Source organism: Sus scrofa, chromosome X (assembly GCF_054392235.1).
Source record: "Sus scrofa isolate SSC_HxYL_T2T_F1_AM1 chromosome X, Sscrofa_HxYL_maternal_Yorkshire_Landrace_v2.0, whole genome shotgun sequence".
Classification (NCBI taxonomy): Eukaryota; Metazoa; Chordata; class Mammalia; order Artiodactyla; family Suidae; genus Sus; species Sus scrofa.
Window position 1 is genome coordinate 46,984,206 of NC_139401.1, and position 21,830 is coordinate 47,006,035.

At 44.9% G+C, this 21,830-nt stretch overlaps 1 protein-coding gene across 1 annotated transcript; it reads left to right on the plus strand.

Moving 5' to 3' along the window:
* The first annotated feature begins 7,794 nt into the window (after window positions 1-7,794).
* On the plus strand, window positions 7,795-20,768 carry LOC146394584 (X antigen family member 3-like). Its single transcript, XM_085008027.1, has 5 exons — window positions 7,795-7,873; window positions 10,690-10,781; window positions 11,498-11,597; window positions 15,378-15,500; window positions 20,662-20,768. Exons 2-5 carry the CDS (start codon window positions 10,698-10,700, stop codon window positions 20,682-20,684), a joined length of 330 nt encoding a protein of 109 aa, XP_084864153.1. The 5' UTR covers window positions 7,795-7,873; window positions 10,690-10,697; the 3' UTR covers window positions 20,685-20,768.
* Window positions 20,769-21,830: the final 1,062 nt, after the last annotated feature.

The following is a 21,830-nucleotide window of genomic DNA, read 5'->3' on the forward strand; positions in this document are numbered from 1 at the left end:
CAAGAAGAGGTGGTCCATATACACAATGGAATATTACCCAGCCATTATAAGGAACAAAATACCAGCATTTTTAGCAACACAGATGGACCTAGAAATTATCATGCTAAGTGAAGTCAGCCAGACAATGAGACGCCAACATCAAATGCTTTCACTGACATGTGGAATCTGAAAAAAGGACAGAATGAACTTCTTTGCAGAACAGATACTGACTCACAGACTTCGAAAAACTTATGGTCTCCAAAGGAGACTGTTCGGGGGGTGGGGGGGATGCGCTGGGGTTGTGGGATGGAAATCCTATAAAATTGGATTGTGATGATCCCTGTACAACTATAAGTGTAATAAATTCATTGTGTCATAAAAAAAAAAAAAGATCCATTTTGGTTACACTGGAGCCATCCAGAGAATCCAGGATAATCTCCCCATCTCGAAATGCTTAAATTTAATCACACCTGCAAAGTCTCTGTTGCCATGTAAGGTAACGTATTCCAGGTCCTGTGGTTTAGGACGTGGACGTCTTTTGGGGGCCATAATTCTGCCTATCAAACATTCGCTCCCTTACCAGGCCTCTGTGGTGACTGCCAGTGTCCCCACGGCGGAAACTACAGAAGTGGACAGATGGGGCTTACGCTTAAAGGGGGCAAGGTGCCCACCCCATGGGAAGAACAGCATGTCAATAGTTAATTAAGTTTAAGTGAATGTGGGGAGTTCCCATTGTGGCTCAGTGGTAATGAAACCCACTAGTATTCATGGGGATTTGGGTTCAATCTCTGGCCTTGCTCAGTGGGTTAAGGATCTGGCATTGCCATGAGCTGTGGTGTAAACGTGACTCAAATCCCAAGTTTCTGTGGCTGTGGCGTTAGCCCAGAGGCTGCAGCTCCAATTTGACCCCTAGCCTGGGAACTTCCATATGCTTCAGGTGCGGCTCTAAAAAGAAAAATAAGAATAATAACAACAATAAGATTGAGTGAAAATTTTTTGTGGCTACAGCATGCAGCAGCTTGACGTGGGATCTCAGTTCCCAGACCAGGTATTGAACCCAGGTCATGTGGTGAAAGTGCCGAATCCTAACCCCTAGACCACCAGGGAACTCCCAGGTGATTCTTCTGTAAATAACAATACAATCAGCATTAACTGCACAGTTACTCTGTGCCAGACACGGGCTGATCACTTTGTATCAATCATGCTTTCCTTACACCAAATGCACGATGTAAATTCAATGTTTATCACCGGTGTACAGATGGGCAAACTGAGGCCCTGAGTGCCTTCCGTGTTCTCATCAGCCCTGAGCACAGTCCTTTGCAGAGGTCTTCCTGATCTTCTTCTCCCTCCTTCTCCTCATTACGAGGCCCAGGATCTTGATCTCAGGGTGTCTTCTGCTCAGCCCTCAATCTGTTCCCAGACCACATCCTACCACCTCTCCACTTCCCATTCTGGATGTCTGTGGTGCAGAGTTAGTCCGGGTCCAAACCTGAGCATCCTGCTAAGTTAAAGCAGCCTTTTCCTTTCATTCATGGATGTCTGAATGAAACCTTGGTCCCACGGGGAGCTCTTGGTGTCACTCATCAGGCATAGCTCAGCCACAAGCCAAGCGCTGTCCAAGTTATAGCGTTACCCCGCCTTTGCCGGCAGGGGGCGTCTCATCGTCAAGACTGGAAGACAGAGGAAGGACAGAGGCTTAAACATTCACACCTGAGAGAGTCACAGGCTTCTGGGCGCGTGAGCCCCAGGTCTGGGTGTCCCTTGGGGTCCCCCCCTCTGTGTGTGGACAGCGGGAGGCACCAAGGGCCAGCTCTGACTCTTCCTCCTGGAGGACCCTGGTCCTAGTGTTGTTTAGTCTTCTGCAGAAGGCCTTCCTCTCCCTTCTTCTCCCTCCTGCTCTTCTTCCTCCTACCAGAAGCTCATTTCCACGGTTAAAGGGAAGTTGGCATATTCTTTTTTTTTTTTTTTCTTTTCTTTTAGGGCCGCATCCACAGCATATGGAGGTTCCCAGGCTAAGGGTCTAATCAGAGCTGTAGCTGCCAGCCTATGCCACAGCCACAGCAACGCCAGATCCGAGCCGCGTCTGCAACCCACACCACAGCTCACGGCAACGATGGATCCTTAACCCACTGAGAGAGGCCAGGGATCAAACCCGCAGCCTCATGGATCCTAGCCGGTTTCGCTAACCGCTGAGCCACGACGTGAACTCCCGAAGTTGGCATATTCTTAATCATCTTTTTCTCATTGAAAGGTGGCATCATATGCCTTTTGTGTGTGTGTGTCTTTTCTGGGGCCACACCCACAGCATATGGAGGTTCCCAAGCTAGGGGCTAATCGGAGCTGTACCTGCCAGCCACAGCCACAACCACAGCCACAGCCACAGTCACAGCAACGGAGGATCCGTAACCTGCTGATCGAGGCCAGGGATCGAACCCGCAACCTCATGGTTCCTAGTTGGATTCATTAACCACTGCACCACGACGGGAACTCCAGGATTCACTCTCTTAACAACGTTCATGTATAACATAGAGCAGTGTTAATTATATTTATCATGTTGTACATTACCTCTCTAGCACGTATTTATCTTATAACTGGAAGTTTGTACCTTTTGACTACCTTCATCCAATTTCCCTCCCCCACTTCTGGTAACCACAAATCTGATCTCTTTCCCTATGACTTTGGGTTTTTTTTTTTTTTTTTTTTTTGGTCTTTTTGCCATTTCTTGGGCTGCGAGGTTCCCAAGCTAGGGGTTGAATCGGAGCTGTAGCTGCTGGCCTGCGCCAGAGCCACAGCAACTCGGGATCCGAGCCGTGTCTGCCACCTACACTACAGCTCACAGCAACGCCGGATCCTTAACCCACTGAGCAAGGGCAGGGACTGAACCCGCAACCTCATGGTTCCTAGTCGGATTCGTTAACCACTGCGCCACGACGGGATCTCCCTATGACTTTGTTTTTGAAGTACAATTGACCTACAGCGCTATGTTAGGTTCTGGTGTGCAACCTAGAGATTCGATATTTCTACACATTACAAAATTATCCCCATGAACCTTCTTTTTATTAGTGTTTATCTGGTGTATCTTTTCCCAACCTTTTATTTTAACCTTCCTATATTATTATATTTGAACTGACTTTACTGTAGAAGGCATATAGCTGGTCATGTTTTGTTTTGTTTTGTTTTGTTTTATTTTATTTTATTTTATTTTGTCTTTTTAGGGCCACACCTGCGATATATGGAGGTTCCCAGACCAGGGGTCCATTCAGAGCTGTAGCTGTCGGCCTCCACCACAGCCTCAGCAATGCTGGATCCTTAACCCACTGAGCAAGGCCAGGGATCGAACCTGCGTCCTCATGGATGCTCGTCAGATTCGTTTGTGCTGAGCCACGACGGGGACTCCATGGGTCATGTTTTTTGTTTTTGTTTTTATTTTTATTTTTTATTTTTTTTGTCTTTTTGCCATTTCTTGGGCCGCTCCCGCGGCATATGGGATGTTCCCAGGCTAGGGGTCTAATCGGAGCTATAGCCACCAGCCTACGCCAGAGCCACAGCAACGCAGGATCCGAGCCGCGTCTGCAACTTACACCACAGCTCACGGCAACGCCGGATCGTTAACCCACTGAGCAAGGGCAGGGACCGAACCCGCAACCTCATGGTTCCTAGTCGGATTCGTTAACCACTGCGCCACGACGGGAACTCCCCGTTTTTGTTTTTAATATAAATCCATCCTTAGAATCTTCAACTTAATTGGGGGTGTTTGGACCATTTACATTAAGCGTAATTACAAGTGTATTTGGAGTATGTGTACCATTTTATCATTTGTTTTCTGTTTCTATTCTCTGGTTTCTGTCCCCCTGCTTTCTTGCTTTGCTTTCAGTAGTCCTTTAACATTTATTATGTTTTTGACTCTATTTTTTGGTATACTTTTATTGTAAAAAAATTTAAATTATAGTTGATTTACAAGGCTGTGCCAATTTTTTTTTTTCTTTTGTCTTTTTAGGGCCACACCCACGGCATCTGGAGGTTCCCAGGCGAGGGGTCCAATCGGAGCTACAGCCGCTGGCCTACACCACAGCCACAGCAACGCCAGATCCGAGCCGTGTCTGGGACCTACACTGCAGCTCACGGCAATGCCGGATCCTTAACCCACTGATCGAGGCCAGGGATTGAACCCGAAACCTCATGGTTCCTACGTGGATTTGTTTCTGCTGTGCCACAATAGGAACTCCTGTTGTGCCAATTTCTGCTGTGCAGCAAAGTAACCCAGTCATACATATATACGTTTCTTTTCATAAACTTCATGGTCCGTAACAAGAGATTGGATATAGTTCTCTGTGCTGTACAGTAGGACCTCATTGCTTATTCATTCAAAATGCAATGGTTTGCATCTACTCAGCTCAAATTCCCAGTCCATCCCACTCCCTCCCCCTCCCCCTTGGCAACCACAAGTCTTGTTCTCTATGTTTGTGAGTCCGTTTCTGTTTTGTAAACAAGTTCGTTTGTGCCATATTTTAGATTCCACATATAAGGGATATCATATGGTATTTGTCTTTCTCTTTCTGACTTAGGATGAGAATCTCTAGCATCCATGTTGCTGCAAATGGCATTATTTCATTCTTTTCATGGGTGAGTAGTATTCCGTTGCATATAACACAGCACATCTTCTTAATCCATTCATCTTTCCATGGATATTTATGTTGCTTATATGTCTTGGCTTTTGTGAGTAGAGCTGCAATGAACATAGGGGTGCATATGTCTTTTCGAATTATAGTTTTCTTCAGATACATGCCCAGGAGTGGGATTGCTGGATCACCTGATAGGGTTTTTTTGTTGTTTTTGTTTTTGTTTTGCTTTTTAGGGCCACACTTGAGGCACATGGAAGTTCTGAGGCTAGGGGCTGAATCAGAGCTACAGCTCCGAGCCACGACTTCGACCTGTACCACAACTCACGGCAATGCCAGATCCTTAACCCACTAGGCAAAGCCAGGGATCGAACCCACAACCTCAAGGATCCTAGTTGAGTTGATTAACCACTGAGCCATGAAGGGAACTCCGACATAGTAGTTTTATATTTAGTTTTCTGAGGAACCTCCATACTGTTTTCCATAGGGGTTGCACCAATTTACATTCCCACCAACAGTGCAGGAGGGTTCCCTTTTCTCCACACCCTCTCCGGCATTTGTTAATTGTGAACTTATTCGTGATGGCCATTCTGACTGGTGTGAGGTGGTACCTCGTTGCAGTTTTGCTTTGCATTTCTCTACTAAGTAGGGATGTTGAGCATTTTTTTCATGCACTTCCTGGCACATGTTTCAAGTTCACTATTTTCTTTTCCTCATTCTGTTATTGAAGCTCTGCAATGAGATTGTTATTTGGTTATTGTCATGTTTTTCCCTTATAAAATTTCCATTTGTTTCTTGAAATCTCTCTCTCTTTTGGTGCCAAGACTTTTTACGTTTGTTTTGAAAGTGTTCATGATGGCCTTGTGGGATGGAAATCCTGTGAAACTGGATTGTTATGATCATTATACAACTACAGATGTGATAAATTCATTTGAATAATAATAATAAAATTTTTAAGTGTTCATGATGGCTTTGTTGAAGCATTTTTATAGTATCTCCTTTAAAGATATCAGATAATCCCAGCACGTTGTCTTTCCCACCTGAGCTCAGATTTTCCTGTTTTTTTTCATGTTCTGAGGTTTGTTTTTTTTGTGTGTGTGTTTTTTGTTTTGTTTTGTTTTGTTTTTTTTTGCTTTTTAGGACCACATCTGTGGCACATGGAGGTTCCCAGGCTAGGGGCCGAATCGGAGCTTCAGCCAGCCTACACCACAGCCACAGCAATGCGGGATCCAAGCTGCATCTTTGACCTGTACCACGCAGCTCACAGCAACACCAGATCCTTAACCCACTGAGTGAAACCAGGGATGGAACCCATGTCCTCATGGACACTAGTCAAGTTCGTTACCCCTGAGTTACAACAGGAACTCCACTGAGCAATTTTTTGACTTTATTATTATTTGGCCACACCTGAGGCATGTGGAAGTTCCTGGGCCAGGGATTGAACTTGTGCTACAGCAGCGACCCAAGCTACTGCAGTGACAATGCTGGATCCATAACCTGCTGCACCACATGGGGATTCCTTTTTACTTTAAGTAATTTTTTAAAAGTTTGCTTTCAATTTGCAGTTATTACTGAATGTTGGGTATATTCCCTTTGTTGTACATCCTTGAGCCTACCTTACACTCCATAATTTATACTTCTCATTCTCCCACCTCTGTATTGCCCCTTCCCCACCCCCAGTAACCACAAGTTTGTTCCCTCTATTTGTGAACCTGCTTCTTGTTACATTCAGTAATTCATTGTAATTTTTAGACAAATTGTATTTGTCTTCCGGAGACTTATTTCACTTAACACAGTGCCCTCCAGGTCCATCTATGATGCTGCAAATGGCAGAAGTGCACTCTTTTCATGGCTGAGTAGTATTCCAATGTGTGTGTGTGTGTGTGTGTGTGTGTGTGTGTGTGTGTACATCTTTTTTTATCCATTCACCTCTTGGTGGACACCTAGGATGCTTCCATGTCTTGATAACTGTGCAAACAATGCAGGTATGAGCATTCCCTCAGGGGCTTAAGGATGCAACCCATCTTCTCTGAGGATGTGGGTTCCATCCCCGGCCTCACTCAGTGGGTTAAGGATCTGGTGTTGCCACAAGCTGCACTGTAGGCTGCACATGCAGCTAGGATCCTGTCTTGCTCTGCCTGTGGCATAAGCTGCAGTTGCAACTCGGCTTTAACCCTTGGCCTGGGAACCTCCCTATGCTGCAGGTGCAGGGGAGCTGGCCGGTAAAAAGAACAAAAAAAGAAACATTGCTGTCATGAACTCTGGGTACATGTATTTTTTTGAGTTCGTGTTTTTGTTTCTTTTGGATCTACCCAGGAGTGGAACTGCTGAGTCATGCAGTGGTTCAACTTTTATTTTTAATAGTTTTAAGTCCATTTATTTGCTTTATGGTTGAGCTAGTTTGATGAATTTTCAATGATACCACACAGTAATGAGAAATTTATACACTTTTTCTTTTTTCTTTTTTGTCTTTTTGCCCTTTCTAGGGCTGCTCCCACGGCATATGGAGGTTCCCAGGGTAGGGGTCGAATTGGAACCGTAGCCACCAGCCTATGCCACAGTCACAGCAACGCGGGATCCGAGCCGCGTCTGCAACCTACACCACAAGCTCATGGCAACGCCGGATCCTTCACCAACTGAGCAAGGCCAGGGATCGAACCTGCAACTTCATAGTTCCTAGTCGGATTCGTTAACCACTGTGCCACGACAGGAACTCCTATATACTTTACTTCTGAACATCCTATTTTTCTCCCGGGGTAGTTCTATTTTTCAAGTATTCTGAGTAATTTGGAATCATATGCTAGACATTTTGAATATTAGGTTTGGAGACCCTCGGGCCTCTGTAAATCCTATGGAGTATATGGCCATTTCTGTTGTAGTAGGCATTAAACCTTGCTCACAGGCAGCCACCATAGCCCCTGTCTCAGTGGCGGGGCTGGGATAAGGGAGAAAGATGGGCCACAGAGGGGAGAGAGCAATTGAAAGTTGGGCGACTATTGGGGGTGGGGGACGGGTTTTGCAGCATCTGGCCCTGGAGGCACCAGAGACTGCTGGCAGAGCACAGATCCGCGAGCCCCCGGTGGGGTCCCGTGCGGTTCCCGTGGCGGGGGGCGGAAACGCCAGCCCACGGGGCGCTCGCTAGACACAGTGCGCATGCCCACGGTCCAGTCCGCCTTGGACGTGCAGCTTGCAACGTGGTGTGGGTTCCGAGCTGTGCGGGTTGCATCTTCGCGTCTTAGCATCTGGTTTCTTCTTACGTGGCTGAGGCTCTCCAGGTAGGTCCCCAGAGTTTAAGTGTGCATCCTGTGGGCAGTTTAAGTGTGTGTGCGTGTGAGGAGAGCCAGCGGATTGGGCGGTGTGCCCTGTGGCCTCCAAGGAGGAAGATCCTCGAGGTCGTCGTCCTTTTTCACAGGTGTCGCGGCCACCATGGCTTTGGTTGTGGTGGCGGGAAAGGAAGGAGGGCAGGCGGTGGAGGGCAGGGGGTCCGATGAAGGTGGAGAGAGGCTTGGGGGCGTTATTTGAGGGATCTGGGTCCTGGAGGTGCCTGGATCTGTCGACAGAGCACAGAATCCAGAGTCTGCAGTGGAGGCTAGATGTGGCTGTTAGATTACAAACTTTTTCTATATTGGAGAGTCCAGGAGTAAAATGGAATCTTTTTAGCAAAGCGGTACTTTTTTTCCATCAAGTACTCCTCCTCCGTCTCTGCCAAATTGGGAGGTGGTCAGATGAAGACGGGGCGAGCCTTGGGGGCCTTATTTGAGGTAGATGAGTCTTGGAGGCCCTGGAACTGCAGACATAGTTTGGAATCCAGAGTCGGCAGAGGGGGCCGGGCAGGCGGTAAAGGAAAGGCCTAGAAACGGGGAGCTCTGTGTGGTTTTGACTTCCTCCTGGGATCTGTAGTGCCCTAAGCAGGGTGCCAGGGAAGGAGAGTGCCACGTTATGTGTTTATTGTAGCCGCTCGACCCTGCCATTTTAGGGCAGAAAATAGCCGTAGATAATAGGTAAAAGAGTGAGTGTGGCTTTGTGTTCCACTAAAACTTTGTGGAGGGGAGGAAGGGCTTAGTATATGAGAATAGTGTACCAAAAGTAGTCTTAAAATTTTCTAGTGTTTTTTTTTTTTTAAGTTGAAGTATAGTTGGTGTAGGAGTTCCCATCGAGGCGCAGTGGTTAACGAGTCCGACTAGGAACCATGGGGTTGCGGGTTCAATCACTGGCCTTACTCAGTGGGTTAAGGATCCGGCGTTGCCGTGAGCTGTGGTTTAGCTCTCAGAGGCGGCTTGGATCCTGCATTGCTGTGGCTCTGGTGTAGGCCGGCGGCTACAGCTCTGATTCGACCCCTAGCCTGGGAACCTCCATAGGCCGCGGGTGCAGCCCTAGAAAAGACAAAAAGACAAAAAAAAAAAGTATAGTTGGTGTACGTACAATATTATACCTTACAAAGGTGCAGTATAATGGTTCACTGTTTTTAATGGTTTATATATTCCATTGAAAATTATTATGGAATATTGGCTCTGTTCCTTGCGTTGTATAATATATGCTTGTAGCTTATTTTATACATAGTGTGTAGCTCTTAATGCCCTTCCTCTATTTTGTCCCTCTGTCCTTCCCTCTTCACACTGATAACCACTAGTTTTCTTTATCTGTGCGTCTGCTGCTTTTTTGTTATATTCAGGAGTTTGTTGTATTTTTTGGTTTGTCTTTTGTTTGCTTTTTTCTCTATTTCAGGTTTTTTTTTGTTTGTTTGAGTTTGTTGTAGTTTTTAGATTCCACATCTACAGTACTTGTGTCTTTCTCTGGCTTATTTCACTTAATATAATATCTCCCAAGCCCATCCATGTTGCTGCAAATGGCAAAATTTCATTATTTTTTATGGCTAAGTAGTATTCCACTGTGTATGTATATTATATACCACATCTTTATCCATTTATCTGTTGGTGGATACTTATGTTGCTTCCACATCTAGGCAAATTTTTTTTGTCTTTTGTCTTTTTAGGCTGCCCCCTCGGCATGTGGAGGTTCCCAGGCTAGGGGTTGAATCCGAGCTACAGCTGCCAGCCTACACCAGAGCCACAACAACGCCAGATCCGAGCTGCATCTGCAATCTACACCACAGCTCACAGCAACTCAGGATCCTTAACACACTGAGCAAGGCCAGGGAGCCAACCCCGTCTTCGTGGATACTAGTCGGGTTCATTAATTCTGATAACTGCTGAGCCCAATGGGAACTCCTCTTGGCAATTGTTAATAATGCTGCAGTGAACATTGAGTGCCTGTGTGTTTTTGAATTAGTTTTTTTTTTTGTTCATTTGTTTCTTTTGTATCTATACCCAAGAGGGGAGTTGCTGAGTCATATGGTAGTTCTATTTTTAGTTTTTTTGAGAAACCTCCATACTGCTTTCCACAGTGGCTGCACCTGTTAACATTCTTACCAACAATGCACAAAGATTCCCTTTTTCCCACATCCTCCTCAACACTTGTTGTCTTTTGAATTTTTTTTTTTTGGTCTTTTTGCCATTTCTAGGGCCAATCCCGCGGCATATGGAAGTTCCCAGGCTAGGGGTGTGATTGGAGCTGTAGCTGCCAGCCTACACCACAGCCACAGCATCACGAGGTCCGAGCCGAGTCTGCGACCTACACCACAGCTCCCGGCAACGCTGGATCCTTAACCCACTGAGCGAGGCCAGGGATCGAACCCGCAGCCTCATGGTTCCTAGTCGGATTTGTTAACCACTGCGCCATGACGGGAACTCTGTCTTTTGACTTTTTGATAATAGTCGTTTTCTCTAGTGGTGTTTTCTTATGTCTCCATGATGGTGAATCAAGTTGTGAAACCAAACTTCATCAGAAAGGTGTTCTTGTCTTTTTAAGGTGAGGTTTTAAGGTGATTTTTCTGTCAGCTTGGCCATGACATAAGCAGTTGCTTTTGTAAGTTGCCAGATTTATTGTGCTTGGGAAGCAAGCACAATTACCTCGAGACTTATTTTGAAAATATTTTCAATATTAAATAGTATACATGATCACTTGTCCATGAAAGTGTTCAAATGTAATTATCCTCTTAAGTGCATTTTCCAAATCAATATTCTGTTTTCAGTGGGAAATATGAGTCGGAGAATAAAGTCAACATACAGACCTAAAGGAAGAGGCTATGGCCAAGAATATTGCAGGGCCCTTGGGCCTGTGGTTGTAAGTGTTTTAACATTTGCTGTTTTTTATTAGTAGAAATTAATTTTTGTGAAAATGCTGTCAAACTAATATAAATACACTGATAAAGGTCTTCCATGTGACAAGGGAATTGGATCCAGGAGGATTACAGTCTGGTGGTCGCCTTGTGCCTGGATGGATGCTGTTATATTCCCTGGGAGTATAGCTGATAACTTCCTCCTTATGTTAATAACAGCAGATTGCACACATCCATCCCAACCTAGATTAAAATAGCTTCCAAAGTCCTTGTGGGTAATGGTTTCCTTGGAGTAGCATTTCAGTGGGAAGAGTAACTTTATTAAGAATAAGTATACGGGAAGTCCCGTCATGGCTCAGCAGTAACGAATCTGACTAGGAACCATGAGGTTGCGGGTTCGATCCCTGGCCTCGCTCAGTGGGTTAAGGATCTGGCGTTGCTGTGAGCTGTGGTGTAGGCCAGCAGGTACAGCTTGGATTGATCCCTAGCATGGGAACCTCCATATGCCCCAGGTACGGCCCTAAAGAAGACCAAGAAAAAAAAAAAGGAATAAGTATACTGAATAGTATTGGAGTCTTTAAATTTGCTTAGGACCAAATATATCTATGTATTCTGTAATTTATAGTGTTGACATGTATTAGTAACAGAATTTTTCACTTGCACACACACACACACACACACACACACACACACGCACACACACACCCTGTACTCCCAACAGCCCAGTGGCAAGCAGCCTCAACAAATGGAGCCACCAACTCTGAGTGAGGACATTCCACCTGGTCAAGAGAAAAAGACTGAAGGAGCATCTGCAATTCAAGGTGAAGGGAAAGGGAAGAATACCTTGTGTGTGTGTGCACGTGTGTGTGTGTGTGTGTGTGTGCACGTGTGTGTGTGTCTCATGTGTTATACCAGTAATAGAAGGAAAGAAAATAATAGAAGGGATCTCAAACATTGTCTGAAAATTGGCTAGAAAAGTGAAGAGAGTGGCTTGCATCTTAAGGCAATACCTCGCTCTAAGAATTTTCCCCAATTTTATAAATGAGAACATTGAGACTCAAGGATTGCGTTTATCAAAGAGCATTTGACTGTTGAATACAAGATTTATATTTCAGGATTCCCATCGTGGTACAGCAGAAACGAATCCCACTCGGAGCCATAAGGTCGCAGGTTCGATCCCTGGCCTTGCTCAATGGGTTAAGGATCCGGCGTTGCTGTGAGCTGTGGTGTAGGTCACGGGCACAGCTAGGATCTGGCATTGCTGTGGCTGTGGTGTAGGCCAGTGGCTGTGGTTTAGGCCAGCAGCTGTAGGTCTGATTGGACCCCCTAGCCTGGGAACCTCCATATGCCGTGGGTGCGGCCCTAAAAAGACAAAAAAAAAATTATATTGCATTCCAAAGTTTGTATCTTCCTTTTACTATTAAAAAAAAAGGTGAATGATCTGGCTTGAAACTGAAATGTTTGTGCTGTAATATAACTAGTATTGGCCCAGGAATACATAGTTCAGTGAAGAGATTCCAGAAATGAGTCGTCAATGATGGCTATTGATATTTTTATATGGTAAGTTTGCTAAAAGTCGGAAAATTCAGGATACTGACATCCAGGTAGCTGGTTTAGTATGAATTTTTTAAGTTGTTTGTTTGTTTTTTTTTTGTATTTTGCTTTTTGGGGCCGGATCCATGGCATTTGGAGATTCCCAGGCTAGGGGTCGAATCAGAGCTGCAGCTGCCGGCTTACACCGCAGCCACAGCAACGTAGGATCCAAGCCGCATCTGTGACCTACACCACAGCTCACGACAACGCCAGATCCCCAACCCACTGAGCAGGGGCAAGGATCAAACTCGCATCCTCGTGGATACTAGTTGGATTCGTTTCTGCTGTGCCACAATGGGAACTCCCAAGTGGCTTTTTTATAAGTGGCTTTTATTTTATTTTATTATTATTATTATTTTTGTCTTTCTGCTGTTTCCTGGGCCGCTCCCGCGGCATATGGAGGTTCCCAGGCTAGGGGTCTATCCGGCCTACGCCAGAGCCACAGCAACATGGGATCCAAGCCGCGTCTGCAACCTACACCACAGCTCATGGCAACGCCGGATCCTTCACCCACTGAGCAAAGGCAGGGACCGAACCCGCAACCTCATGGTTCCTAGTCGGATTCATTAACCACTGCGCCACGACGGGAACTCCAATATATGCATATATATATATATATATATATATATATATATATATATATATATCTCCCATATATATATACGTAGTATTTTGAAGCATTGCATAACTCAGGCCACTGTTAAAGTTTTCTAAATCACGCCTGACAACAATGCCCAATCATTTCTTTCCATCCCATTTTCTTTATTCTCACTGTAAGACAATGTATTTGCTATTATTCATAAATAATTGTGCTGTCATTTTTGGTACTTTGTTCTGCATGGGATTCATTTATGGAACATTACATATAGGACCTTTGGACTTAAATATAACTTTTTTTTTTTTTTTTGCTTTTTATGGCTGCACCCGTGGCATATGGAAGTCCCCAGGCTGGAGGTTGAGTTGGAACTGCAGCTGCCAGCCTACACCACAGCCACAGCAATGCAGGATCTGAGCCCCATCAGCGACCTACACCACAGCTCAGCAATGCTGGATCCTTAACTCACTGAGCCAGGCCAGGGATCAAACCCACAACCTCATGGTTCTTAGTTGGATTCATTTCGGCTGCGCCATGACGGGAACTCCCTGAATATAGCTTTTATCTTAAAAGAATAAGTTTCTGGCTACCCCAGTTGAGAATGGTGTCACAGCTACAAGATTTGTCATAGGCCTGTGAATCCATTCAGCTCACTCTTCAGAAAATTCCATTTTAATTGTAATTGAAATCCTATACATGATGTAGACTTCAGACATTATAAATAGCTGATGCTCACTGCTTTTAGTACACGAGTAAAATACCTAAATTATACATTTATTGTGGTTTATTCGTAGATTGACATTTCCAATAAGGGCTTCGGAATACAGGAAAACAAATGTGTAAAGTCCATTCCTAGTTGCTGTTAATGATGCCAAAACAACTCCTTACTGAACAGTACACTTAAAATGGTTAAGATGGTAAATTTTACGTGTTTTTAAACCACAGTTAAAAAGTAAAGTAAATCTTGGAGTTCCCATCATGGCTCAGTGGTTAATGAATCCAACTAGGAACCATGAGGTTGTGGGTTCGATCCCTGGTCTCGCTCAGTGGGTGAAGGATCCGGCGTTGCCGTGAGCTGTGGTGTAGGCCGGTGGCTACAGCTCTGATTCGACCCCTAGCCTGGGAACCTCCATATGCCACCAGAGCAGCCCTAGAAATGGCAAAATAAATAAATAAAGTCAGTCTTGTCTTCCTGAAGTACACTATAGTTATCACATATTCTCTTTAATTTTTACTTTATATTTCCCAAAATATAAAATTTATAGAAAGTTTATAAGAATAGTACTGTTAACTCATATACTTTTCACCTAGACTCACCCATTGAGGTTTAACCACATTGGTTTCATATCCTCTTTCCTTCCCCCATATAGATAAATATAACAATATCTATCTCTCTCCATATATATATACACACACCCCCACATACACAGATATACGCTTATTGATCTGTTTGCTGTTATTAATACTGAATCCTTCAAATAAAGTTGCAACTATTACGAGCTTCCACCCTAAGTACATTAGTGTATATGTAGCCTGAGACCAAAGGAGTCATTCTCTTGGCTAATCACTGTACAATTATCAAAATCAGGAACACTGACAGTGAGACTATGCAGTCATTTTTTTTTCCGCTGTAATATGCGGTTATTAAATATGCAGTGTGTATTCAGATTTCCCCAGTTGTCCTGATAATTTTCTTCCTGGAATTTTTTTTTTTTTTTTTGGATCCAGAATCCAGTCCAGGATCATGCATTACCTTTCATTGTCCTGTCTATTTAGTCCTGTTTAATCTAGAGTAGTTCTTTAGTCTTTGTATCATTCATGACACTGACATTTCTGAAGAGGACATACCAGTGGGTTTGTGTATTGTTAATCATTTTGAGGTATTTTTTTTTAAGACGTTTTACCCTATTCAGCACTTATTCGTGTCTACTCATGCCGTGCAACATGCTAAATCTACTGGGAGACACTGTTTCAACCCTGAGTTCACAATCTACTTTTTTTTTTTTTTTTGTCTTTTTTGTCTTTTTGCCATTTCTTGGGCCACTCCTGCGGCATATGGAGGTTCCCAGGCTAGGGGTCAAATCGGAGCTGTAGCCACCAGCCTATGCCAGAGCCACAGCAACATGGGATCCAAGCCACGTCTGCAACCTACACCACAGCCCACGGCAACGCCAGATCCTTAACCCACTAAGCAAGGCCAGGGATCGAACTCGCCACTTCGTGGTTCCTAGTCGGATTTGTTAACCACTGCGCCACGCCGGGAACTCCATGTTCTTGTGATTCTTAACACATCACCTTATTAACCCCATTAGCCTGCGGCTTTTATTTCATGACACTGAAGGGATGAATATTATCATTCTCTTAGTTCTAACTCATATTTACTTCTTAAATTGATACACTTTTTATTTGCAAGGGGCTGTCCTGGAAGCTAATCAGCAGGAACTGGCTGAGGCAAAGACTGGATATGAGCATGAAGATGGTGCTGATGTCAAGAAGATTCTGCCAAATCCAGAGCCCGATGAAATGCCGGAGGGAGGTATGTTATCCATTAAGCATGCAAATTATAGGGTGTCTGTTTTCCACAATATTTTTTGTGTGTCTTTTTGTCTTTTGAGGGCCACACCATGGCATATGGAGGTTCCCAGGCTAGGGGTCTAATTGGAGCTATAGCCGCCGGCCTACCCCAGAGCCACAGCAATGCAGGATCCGAGCCGCATCTGCGACCTACACCACAGCTCACGGTAACGCCGGAGCCGTAACCCACTGAGCGAGGCCAGGGTTCGAACCTGAAACCTCATGGTTCCTAGTTGGATTCATTTCCGCTGCACCACAACAGGCACTCCATCCACAATATTTTATTTTTGTTTTTAAAATTTTTTTTCTTTTTTCGGCTACACCTGTGGCATATGGAAGTTCCCGGGCCAGGGATCGAATCTGAGCTACAGCTTTGACCTGTGCCGTGACAACATGGCATCATTACCCTGCTGCATCGGGCTGGGGCTCAAACCGGCAATGCCACAGAGACAAGCCGGACCATTAACCCGCTGGGCAGCAGCAGGAACTCAGATATTATGTTTTTAATGATACAGAAGTAACATTACTGTTAACTTTTTTTTTTTTTTGGTCTTTTTGCCATTTTCTTGGGCCGCTCTCGCGGCATATGGGGGTTCCCAGGCTAGGGGTCTAATCGGAGCTGTAGCCGCTGGTCTATGCCAGAGCCACAACAACGCGGGATCCGAGCCAAGTCTGCAACCTATACCACAGCTCATGGCAACGCCAGATCCTTAACCCACTGAGCAAGGCCAGGGGTCGAACCCACAACCTCATGGTTCCTAGTCGGATTCGTTAACCACTGAGCCACGACGGGAACTCCACTGTTAACTTTAATAACAGTTCACGTGTGGATGATTTGAAATGTAGTTTAGACCTTATGGACTATCAGGTATAGAGACAAATTGCATCAAAGCCATGTTGAATTATAAAATGAAAGCATTTTCTTTTAAGTATAAGCCCTTTAACTAATAATCATTTTCAGATGCTTTTATAAAAATGTGCATTTAACAGATATGTAATGAACTTGTAACACACATCAGTTTGTATGAAACATGCTCTAGTATCATAAGTTGTATGATTCTGGGCAAATCTCTTAACTTTTTCTTTTTTGCTTTGCCTTTTTTTTTTTTTTTTTTTAAGAGCCGCACCCATGGCATATGGAAGTTCCCAGGCGAGGGGTGAGATCAGAGCTGCCACTCCCAGCCTACGCCACTATGCCACAGTCACAGCAATACAGGATCTGACACTGCAGCTCATGGCAATGCCAGATCCTTAACCCACTGAGCGGGGCCAGGGATCAAACCCGAGTCCTCATGGATCCTAATCAGGTTTATTACTGCCGCAATGGGAGCTGCCAAATCCCTTCACTTCTTTCTGTAGCTGCTCACCTACACCACAGCCACTCAGGATCCGAGCCACATCTGTGACCTACACCATAGCTCACGGTAACAGTGGATCCCTAAGCCACTGAGCGAGGCCAGGGATCGAACCCGAGTCCTCTTGGATGCTAGTCGGGTTTGTTAACCACTGAGCCACGACGGGAACTCCCCCACTGTCAGTCTTGATGAGCTGCTATTCCTAATAAAATGTGGACACTATGATAAAATCACTTCTAACCATGTCAAATGTGGCATGAAAGGAGTTCTCACTATGGCACAGCGGGTTAAGAATCTGACTGTAGTGGCTCAGGTTGCTGCAGAGGTGGGGGTTTGATCCCTTGCCTGGTGATGGGTTAAAGGACCTTGGCCTGGGAACTTCCATATGCTGCAGATGTGCCCATTAAAAAAAAGTGGCATGAAAATTTTGTGCCTTGAGGTATCAAATTGGTAAGATTGAATTTCACAGGCCATAACTGAAGTACTTCCTGAGTAATCAGTTTAAGTGTGTTTCCCAAATTACTGACCATTGTAGTTCCCATCGTGGCTCAGTGGTTAACGATTCCGACTAGGAACCATGGGGTTGCCGGTTCGATCCCTGCCCTTGCTCAGTGGGTTGGTGATCCGGCGTTGCCGTGAGCTGTGGTGTAGGTCGCAGACATGGCTCGGATCCCGCGTTGCTGTGGCTCTGGCGCAGGCTGGCAGCTACAGCTTCGATTAGACCCCTGGCCTGGGAACCTCCATATGCTGTGGGAAGTGGCCCTAGAAAAGGCAAAAAGACACAAACACACACAAATTACTGACCATTAATCACATAACTTCTGAATTTAAAGGAAGCATTTGATGTTTAGGGAAGAAATGACCCTGCATTCATCTTCTAAATATTTTTACTCTGCATTCTTGGTCCATTCCAGACTATTTAAGTTAAAAGGTAGTTTTCAGGAGTTCCCATTGTGGCTCAGTGGGTTAAGAGCCCAACATCGTGTCCATAAAGGTGTGAGTTTGATTCCTGGCCTCGATCAGTAGGTTAAGGAGCTGGCGTTGCCACAAGCTGTGGATGTGGCTCGGATCTGGTGTTGCCTTGGCTGTGGTGTAGGCCTCACTGCAGCTCCAATTCAACCCCTAGCCTAGGAACTTCGGTATGCCGCAGGTGCAGGGCTAAAAAAAAAAAAAGTTTTCAGGCGAACATGGCTAAAATGTACACATAGAAGATCACGGCCTTAAATACACGTGCTATTAAAAAAGGAAAAGATAATAAATTACATGAGCATCTAATATAAAAACTAGTAAAAAGGCAACAAAATAAACCTAAGGGAAAAGGAAGGGGATTCTTTCTTTTCTTTTCTTTTCTTTTTTTTTTTTGTATTTTTAGGGCTGCACCTGCGGCATATGAAGGTTCCCAAGCTAGGGGTCTAATCAGAGCTGTAGCTGCCAGCCTACATACACCACAGCTCATGGCAGTGCTGGATGCTTAACCCACTGAGTGGGGCCAGGGATCAAACCTGTGTCCTCATGAATACTAGTCGAGTTTGTTACCACTGAGCCACAATGGGAACTACAGAAGGGGGATTCTTCCCCCTCCCCCTCCCTGGAAGGGGATTCTTAATAAATTACAGTTATGAATCATTAGGAAAAGGAAAAATAATAAGCTAATAAGTAAATCAGTGAGATTGCTTTTAGAACATATTTGTGCGTTGAAGATCTGCTAGTTTAAATAATCTTGCAGAAAACAGACAAAAGACCAAGTATACACAATGAAGAATATGAAAAAGACACTAACAGATATTAGGTAAATCTTTTCTCCATCTACCTATCTGTCTGTTTATCTGGATTTCTAGGTTTTTTTTCTTCACCCTGCTTCTGTCCTTTTTTTCCCCCCAGACTCTCAGAAATGGTACTATTTTCCTTCACAGTTTGATGTTACCTTTGATGGTAATGGCTTAAAACTAGTGTAACCATAAAAGTGATAATACAGGAGTTCCCGTAATGGCTCAGTGGTTAACGAATACAACTAGGAACCATGAGGTTTCAGGTTCGATCCCTGGCCTCACTCAGTGGGTTAAGGATCCGGCATTGCCATGAGCTGTGGTGTAGGTGGCAGATGTGACTTGGATCTGGCGTTGCTGTGGCTGTGGTGTAGGTCAGCAGCTGTAGCTCCAATTGGACCCCTAGCCTGGGAACCACCACATGCCATGGGCGCGGCCCTAGAAAAGACAGGCAAAAAAAAGAAAAAAATGGAGTTCCCGTCGTGGCGCAGTGGTTAACGAATCCAACTAGGAACCATGAGGTTGCGGGTTCGGTCCCTGGCCTTGCTCAGTGGGTTAAGGATCTGGTCTTGCCATGAGCTGTGGTGTGGGTCACAGACCCGGCTCAGATCTGGCGTTGCTGTGGCTGTGGCGTAGGCCATAGGCTACAGCTCCGATTGGACCCCTAGCCTGGGAACCTCCATATGCCACGGGAGCGGCCCAAGAAATGGCAAAAAAGACAAAAAAAAAAAAAGTTTTAATACACACCGGAATGCTTTTTTTTTTGTTCTTTTTTTTGGCTGCCTCCGTGGCATATGGAAGCTCTCAGGCCAGGGATTGAATCTCAGCCGCAGCTTTGACCTATACCCCAGCTGCAGCAATGCTGGATCCTTAATCCACCATGCTGGGCTGGGGATTGAACCCGTGCCGCCGCAGAGACAAGGCCAGGTCCTTAGCCTGCTGTGCCACCGTGGGAACTCCCGGAATGCTTTTTAAGTGTATAAAGAGTCACTAGTCAAAATTACAACAGGAGTGTGGACAAAAACAGGGACAAATGTTTAACCCACTACCATGTAAGGGCTGCTACACAGGCTCATAGAATTTGGCACTTTTCCACAATAGAACCAAAACAAATGCAGAACTAGCCTGTTTATTTCATTGAAGCAATTCTAAGTGTGACATTACTGTTTTAGATATCCTATATTCAGAATGTTTTTTCAAGTGAAAACTTTTTTTTTTTTCCGCTGCACCTGCGGCATACGGAAATTCCTGGGCCAGAGATCAAACCCCCACCCCAGCAGTGACAATGCCAGGTCCTCAACCACCTGAGCCACCAGGACGTTCCTCAAGTTAGAACACTTAAAGGAACTTTTCAAAAGCTTCTTTTGTTTCTTAGGTTTTTTTTTTTTTTTTGTCTTTTTGCCTTTTCTAGGGCTGCTCCCGAGGCATATGGAGGTTCCCAGGCTAGGGGTCCAATTGGAGCTACAGCTGCTGGCCTACACCACAGCCACAGCCATGCGGGATCCGAGCATCGTCTGCAACCTACACCACAGCTCATGGCAACGCCAGATCGTTAACCCACTGAGCAAGGCCAGGGATCGAACCTGCAACCTCATGGTTCCTAGTCGGATTCATTAACCACTGCGACACCACGGGAACTCCTGTTTCTTGGGTTTTTTAAATTTGTTGTTTGGTTGGCTTTTTACTAAAAGTACACAGATTTTTGCTTCCTACTTACACCACTTCGGAATAGAAACATTGAGTTTAATCAGTTCTGAATTGGAACTGTCTCTGTTTCTCTGTATCACTGCAAAGGGTGGTGTGTTTGGAAAATATTAATATGCCTGAAAGTCTGCCTTCAGAGTCTGTATACAGGTTTAACTGGATATAAGTCAAGGGTCAGTCACCCTTAGGGTTCTGGTTTTAGTCCATTTTATAAAACTAAAAGTGTAGTGTTATTTGTATGCCTTTGGTGTCTTCTAAATAAAGTTCTAATAATTCCAAATGTTATGTTATCTTACAGGTGAAGAGCAGCCACAGGTTTAAACGAAGACAAGCTGTAACCATGCAGGCTGTTCACGTATTGGATTGTTAAAATTCTCTCAATAAAATTTTGCGGTTTCGTCCAAAGTAGTCTTGTATATACTTTTTATTAAATTTACTCACAGGGGTTTTTTGTGTGTGTTTTGTCTTTTGGGGGCTGCACCCACGGCATATGGAGGTTCCCAGGCTAGGGGTTGAATCAAAGCTGAAGCCACCGGCCTGCACCACAGCCACAGCCATGTGGGATCCGAGCCGCATCTGTGACCTACACCACAGCTCACGGCAACACTGGATCCCTAACCCACTGAGGGAGGCCAGGGATAGAACCCTTGTCCTCATGGATGCCAGTTGAGTTTGTCGTTAACCACTGAGCCACAATGGGAGCTCCTCTTATAGGTTTTTGATGCTATTGAAAATTAGACCTTTTTGCGGAGTTCCCGTCGTGGCGCAGTGGTTAACGAATCTGACTAGGAACCATGAGGTTGCAGGTTCGGTCCCTGCCCTTGCTCAGTGGGTTAAGGATCTGGCGTGCCGTGAGCTGTGGTGTAGGTTGCAGACGCGGCTCGGATCCTGCGTTGCTGTGGCTCTGGTATAGGCTGGTGGCTACAGCTCCGATTCAACCCCTAGCCTGGGAACCTCCATATGCCACAGGAGCGGCCCAAGAAATGGCAAAAAAACAAAAAAGAAAAAACAAAAAAAAAAGAAAATTACACCTTTTTGGGAAATTTTATATTTCGTTATGTCTGGTATGTAGAGATGTAATTTTTGTGTATTGCTTTTTCTATGCAGCAACCTTGCTAAATACACTTATTAGTCCTAAAGTTTATCTTTAGATCCTTTTCAGTTTTCAGCATAATCATACCATCTTTTGTTTTGTTTTAGACCATGCCCTTGGCATGTGGAAATTCCCAGGCCAGGAATTGAACTTGAGCCAAAACGGCGACAATACTGAATTTTTTTTTTTCTTCTTTTTAGGGCCACACCTGTGGCATATGGAAGTTCCCAGACTAGAGGTCGAATCAGAGCTTCAGCTGCTGGCCTACACCACAGCCACAGCAACACAGGATCCCAGCTGTGTCTGTGACCTATACCACAGCTCATGGCAATGCCGGATCCCCAACCCACTGAGTGAGGCCAGGGATCGAACTT